The sequence below is a fragment of the Cannabis sativa genome, chromosome 3 (assembly GCF_029168945.1).
Source record: "Cannabis sativa cultivar Pink pepper isolate KNU-18-1 chromosome 3, ASM2916894v1, whole genome shotgun sequence".
Classification (NCBI taxonomy): domain Eukaryota; kingdom Viridiplantae; phylum Streptophyta; class Magnoliopsida; order Rosales; family Cannabaceae; genus Cannabis; species Cannabis sativa.
In genome coordinates, this window is record NC_083603.1 from 57,818,077 (window position 1) to 57,823,597 (window position 5,521).

Below are 5,521 nucleotides of genomic sequence, written 5' to 3' on the forward strand. Positions count from 1 at the left end.
CTGAAACTTTATATGTGTTTATTTCATTGTTTTAGAAATTCATATTAGGATGTTAAACAACATACATGGTAGTAAATCTAGATTCTGGTAAAATAATTCAAACAATATGTAAGACAAAAGCCAAAAAAATAGTGGAAACAGAAAATAACAGAATTAACTAATGGAAAACTTACAAAAATACTGACTTTTGGCTCACTTTTTATAAAAATATTGTCACACGATAGAAATTATTTTTATACTGTCTTGGCCAATTTTTTTTTCATTTATACTGTCTTGGCCAATTTTTTTTTTTCATTTATACTGTCTTGGCCAATTTTCTTTTTTTAAACACCAAAAAAAATGAGGTCTCCATCTTTCACACCCGCGGACAAAACCACTACAGGAACACTAGAACAATCAGAAAATAACTATTAATTCCGGTGAGAATGAGAAAAAAAGTGAAATCGATGTCAAATAAATAATCATGGTAAAATAATAGTAAAACAATTATAAAACAACACTAAAACAAATTATACAATAAAAAAAGAAAACATGATTAAAAAAAACTAAAAAATATTCTACACAGCCCCAATGCCCAATGCAATAACAGTTATATTTGCAAGCCTAATCTTAAAATATCAGAACAAAAAAAAAACTACTAAAACAACAAAAAAACTAATGTAAAACAATAAGCAGATATAACCACTGAGAAAAATATAAAAGAACCACACACCTCAAAAAAAAATTTCTACTGAGCTCGTCAAATATATTTTTAGGAGAACCAAAATAAAAAATAACCACAAAATAACCATAGAGAAGGAAGAAGAAATATATTTTATAGCCTCCATCTTCCACACTCACCCACAGATAAAACCACCACAACACCAAGAGAACACCCAGAAAATAATCATTAATTCTAGCAAGATGGAGGAAGAACAGTGAAATCGACATTAAAAAATAAATTATGGAAAACAACCGTAAAACAACACTAAAACAAACCAAACAAAATTAAAAAAAAAAATAAATACAGTATACTACAGTATGAAACTTATAAAAATACACAGTAAAAAAAATACCACCTAGCAATGTTTTTGTAAAAAAAATAATAAAAGTCAGTATATCGTGAAAATTTCCTTAAACTAATTGCCTAACTAATTCTAATAAGAACAATCGCGAATACACATTTTTATAGTAGTGACTATTTCATTATCTCCAACCAAAAAGAACCTTATTTCTATGCTTCTCTATATTTTATTTCATTATTATTCATTCTTCTCTCTTGCACCACAATAAATGTGTTTAGTGTATATAGTTTTATATGTATTTTATGTTGGTTGTAATGATGGAAAATTATTTGTCACTTCAAAATGCATTATAAAATCTATTGGCGCGGCACTCAACTCAGTGTTCCAGCGAATTAAAGAAGTGACAATAAAAAGAATTACACTCCTGACTAAAAGCCAATTGAATTAAATTTAAAGATTGACCTAAGAAACGAATATATATGTTCATCTATTTCAAATTGAAATACTTACTTGACTTGTTTTCCACGGAAATTAAAGAGTGGAATGATTATGTGGAAAAGATAACTTTTAGTTGACTTGTCTCAACAATCTATCTATATTTTCCTCAAAACCAAGTTCCCTGCAATATCCACCCCACGGATACTCTGTCTTTCAACTTTTGTTCTCTTGTGCGTAAACCAATTGTGGACTACCTAGATTCTAATATTAGGTGCAACATAAAATCAGCAATAATATATATAGTAGTATTAATAGATAAAAATATGTAATTACTTTTTCACATATTTATCTATATTATTCTCGAGAGGTATAAATATTTTTTTTCTCTTAAAGGGGAGAGAGACATAGCTATCTTGGTATATGCTTATAAATTATAATTATATAATATTATTTAACAAAAATGTAAACAGTACACATATATGCATGGAAATTTTTGATTGACAACCACAACTTAGTGTGTCGACCCTTTTAAATATATGGGTTGTGATATTGCACATGTACCGCCCCATTTTGTGGCTGTCTCTTCCTTTACACTATATATAATTCTATAACTTTCCCTTGTGGCTGCTTTTTATGTATGCACTCTCTAATCATGGTTCGATTGAAGAACTACTCCATCCAATATATATATATATATATATATATATCATAAATATATTTAACAGTTTCTATAGTGTAGGTATAGCAAGCTATCTACAAAAAAAAAATGTACGTTTTCATATATATAATACATAGAGTATATTCACATACATAAAACATATCTTTCCTCAATCTCGATATACAGTTGTGGTAATTTGGTATATGTCATAGTATTTTTTTTTTTTTTGTTATTAATAAATTTATCAAAAGAATAAATTTGTGTGTGGCTGTCTTATTGCTCTTGTTGAATTTATGTGTAAAAAAAAAAAATAAATAAATCTTATCTTCCAGTAATCAGTTAGTTTGTAGTATTCGATTTGGTGTCCTTTTCTTCTCTTTTTTTTGAAAACTTTGATTAATAATTGTGCTAACTCCATGTGTATTGTGCATATACATGCATAAATAATTATTAGAAAACATATATATATTTAAATGATAGATGATAATAGTCAATTAATTAATTGTAAGCTTCAATTCTTTTTATCAATATGCATGATTAAGTTGGAATATACAGATGGAGTTGAAGAGCATCTCATTGATGTTGAAATTCGAAAAATGATGATTGTCCATGATTTGATTCAAAAGAGAAGATCATAGAGATAGGTACAACTGTGGTTGAGAGTAAAGGAAAGGAAAGCAATAGAGAGGGCAATGGTCTTAATTATTAGAATCATGGGTAATTAGACAATATTTGTTGTCACAGTACTTTTATGGGGCCTTAGCAACCTTCCTTTAAGTATCAATTTGGACCCACTAAAATTTAAATATAGAATCCACACCTTAATTAGTTTGTCATTATCCGTTTGCCCCACTAAGGTGGTTTATATTAAAACAATTAATAAATTAATTATACACGCAGATATTAAAAGTTTGATTTCTTGCACAAAATGTCTTGCAGGGACAGTTGAGATATCATATCTGATCGAACAACAAATTAGTTATATAATTATACATATGCAATATGCAATATATGCAAGGACAAAATAGGATTGATCGATCTCCATCTAGCTTCTTCGTATATTGTCTGCTAGAAAAGTCTCGCAAAGAAAAGAAAAATGCTCATGTTACCAAAATTGTATTGTTGATATATCTATGAATAACTTTACTGGACCCACAAAAATTTACATCCTTCTGCCAATTAGTTACCTAATTTAAAGAAAATATAAGATATCTGTATGCACCTCCTCAATCTAAAAACAACAGTTCTCACTCAGCCAGCAAGGACCAATTAGACTATAGACTTGAATGTTTTTATGTTTGATGATTTTTCTCTTAAAAGTACAAACATTTTTGCTGATAATCAGATAAAATCTTACAGGCGCCCTAGTCAATAGGGGAGATTATGAAACCATTTAAAGTAGCTAGCTAGCTAGCTAGCTAGGTGAATTTTAAAACAATATTAGTGTGTTGTATTGTAGCAAAAATTATATAAATATGTATAACAAAAAAAATAATCAATATATATATATAAAGATAAATAGTAGTGAGTTAAATAATGTATACCATGGCTAGCTCTTACTCTCTTGGTTGAATATTGAGCTTTTATTCCACATGTTAACTTTATAATAATCGGATTAATATATCGTATATTACTATATATTGGTCCTCTTATCGAAATGCTCCACGTTACAGTATGGAGGAAACTTTATTTATTTATTTTTATTATGCTCTCTAAATATTCGTGTGTGTGTGTGGAAGCTGTAATGAAGTAACCTACTTTTTCTTGTTCATTTATTTTAATTTTATATATACATATATTTGAGTGATGACGTGGTTCCATATCATTGGTGGACATGATGAACTTGATGTCCATCTTCTGCTCCCTATTCAACCTCTTGTGAGTTTGACATTAAAATAATCACATAATTGGTAAAAAAGGGCTGCTCTTGCTCTTCATCACTTCTCTTATTAAGTACCTCTTCTCTTAAGACTCACTTTTCTCTTCCTTTTCTTTCCTTCTTTCTTTCTTTCTTTTTTTTTTTTATTTATTATTTTTTTTATTTTTTGTTTTTCTCTAAGAGGTGGTGGAATACAACGAACCCCTTATCCCATTTATAAATATAAATACTAGGGTTAGGGTTAGGCACCACTATATAGAATCGATTATGCACCATGTATAGCCTATAGCTATATTTATACATGTATATAAACACATAATTATACTGATCATATATAGATATAGCTTAGCCTTTTTCCTTTGAATTCTTTCTCGTAGTGGAATATAATTTTTTGGATGAGCTAGGGCAACAAGCTTAGACAATTAAGGAAGCAAAACAAGACTCCAAAACTTCCACATTAAACCTACCAAGCAAGCTAGATCGCTTCTTTATTTGCTTTTTCTATTCAATTTTAGCTAAACAAGGATATGAAGAAAAGGCAAGTAGTGGTTAAAAGAGACAAGTCAAGTAGTACAAGTACTATTTCTTCTTCGGTTGTGAGGAGTACGGTGAGGTATGGTGAGTGCCAGAAGAATCACGCGGCTAATATCGGTGGCTACGCAGTGGATGGCTGCCGCGAGTTCATGGCTAACGGAGAGGAAGGGACGGTGGGGGCGCTTTCTTGCGCCGCCTGCGGATGCCACCGCAACTTTCACAGAAGGGAAGAGGAAAACGAGGTGGTTTGTGAGTATTCTCCAGCTCAATAATTCTTCAATTCTCACCCGGTAGTAATTTATCAATTCTACCTAGTGTGAATACTTATTTTTCATAAAAGAACAAAACAATAGATGAACAAGAAGAACGAGTTCTTAATTTCTCTCTCTCTTTCCGATCTCTGTGTGTGAAAAGTTCTAAAGTGATTGTGAGGGGTGTTGTTGTAATTAAACTATATATGGTCATCAAACAGAATACAAACTCTCAAAATAGAAAATCAAAATTTGATTTCTCATCTTCCTCAATATATATATATGTTCTGATTATTATTTTTCTTATACTTGTCCAGAACCGAGGAGTGTTTTTTTTTTTCAATAATGATATATTTATCGTTAATTTTTTGATTCGATTAAATAAATTGTCATGACAAAATTAGTTACTTAGATATTTAGCTAAAATAATTATATGATTAACATCAATTTTTTTTTTTTTTTTTTTTTGATCTGAATGATTAACATCAATTTCATTATATTATATATACATATTTTTACAAATATATAATATATATATATGATCGAATTGCTGCACATCTCATCACTACATGATAATTTTCATTGTACCGAAGAAGGCATAGTTTTATATTATGCTCTCTGGTTTACTGCCTTGTTATTTTATCAAAAAGTCGGTTCAAAGCTAGAGAATAGTGAATTATTTGAAACCTTGAATATAATGTTTGCTTTGGCTGGTTATGAAGTTCATTCTTAGCATAATTATTCTAATTTGTGTGGT

The 5,521-nt window shown here is 29.4% G+C and overlaps 1 protein-coding gene across 1 annotated transcript; it reads left to right on the plus strand.

The window, feature by feature from the left end:
* Positions 1 to 4,356: 4,356 nt before the first annotated feature.
* LOC115708648 (mini zinc finger protein 3) lies at positions 4,357 to 5,025 on the plus strand. The gene has a single exon (XM_030636627.2). It carries the CDS (start codon positions 4,507 to 4,509, stop codon positions 4,783 to 4,785), a length of 279 nt encoding a protein of 92 aa, XP_030492487.1. The 5' UTR covers positions 4,357 to 4,506; the 3' UTR covers positions 4,786 to 5,025.
* Positions 5,026 to 5,521: the final 496 nt, after the last annotated feature.

What these genes read in the sequence shown, in the direction of transcription:
- LOC115708648 (XM_030636627.2), top strand. Translation starts at nt 4,507, where the DNA reads ATGAAGAAAAGGCAAGTAGTGGTTAAAAGAGACAAGTCAAGTAGTACA.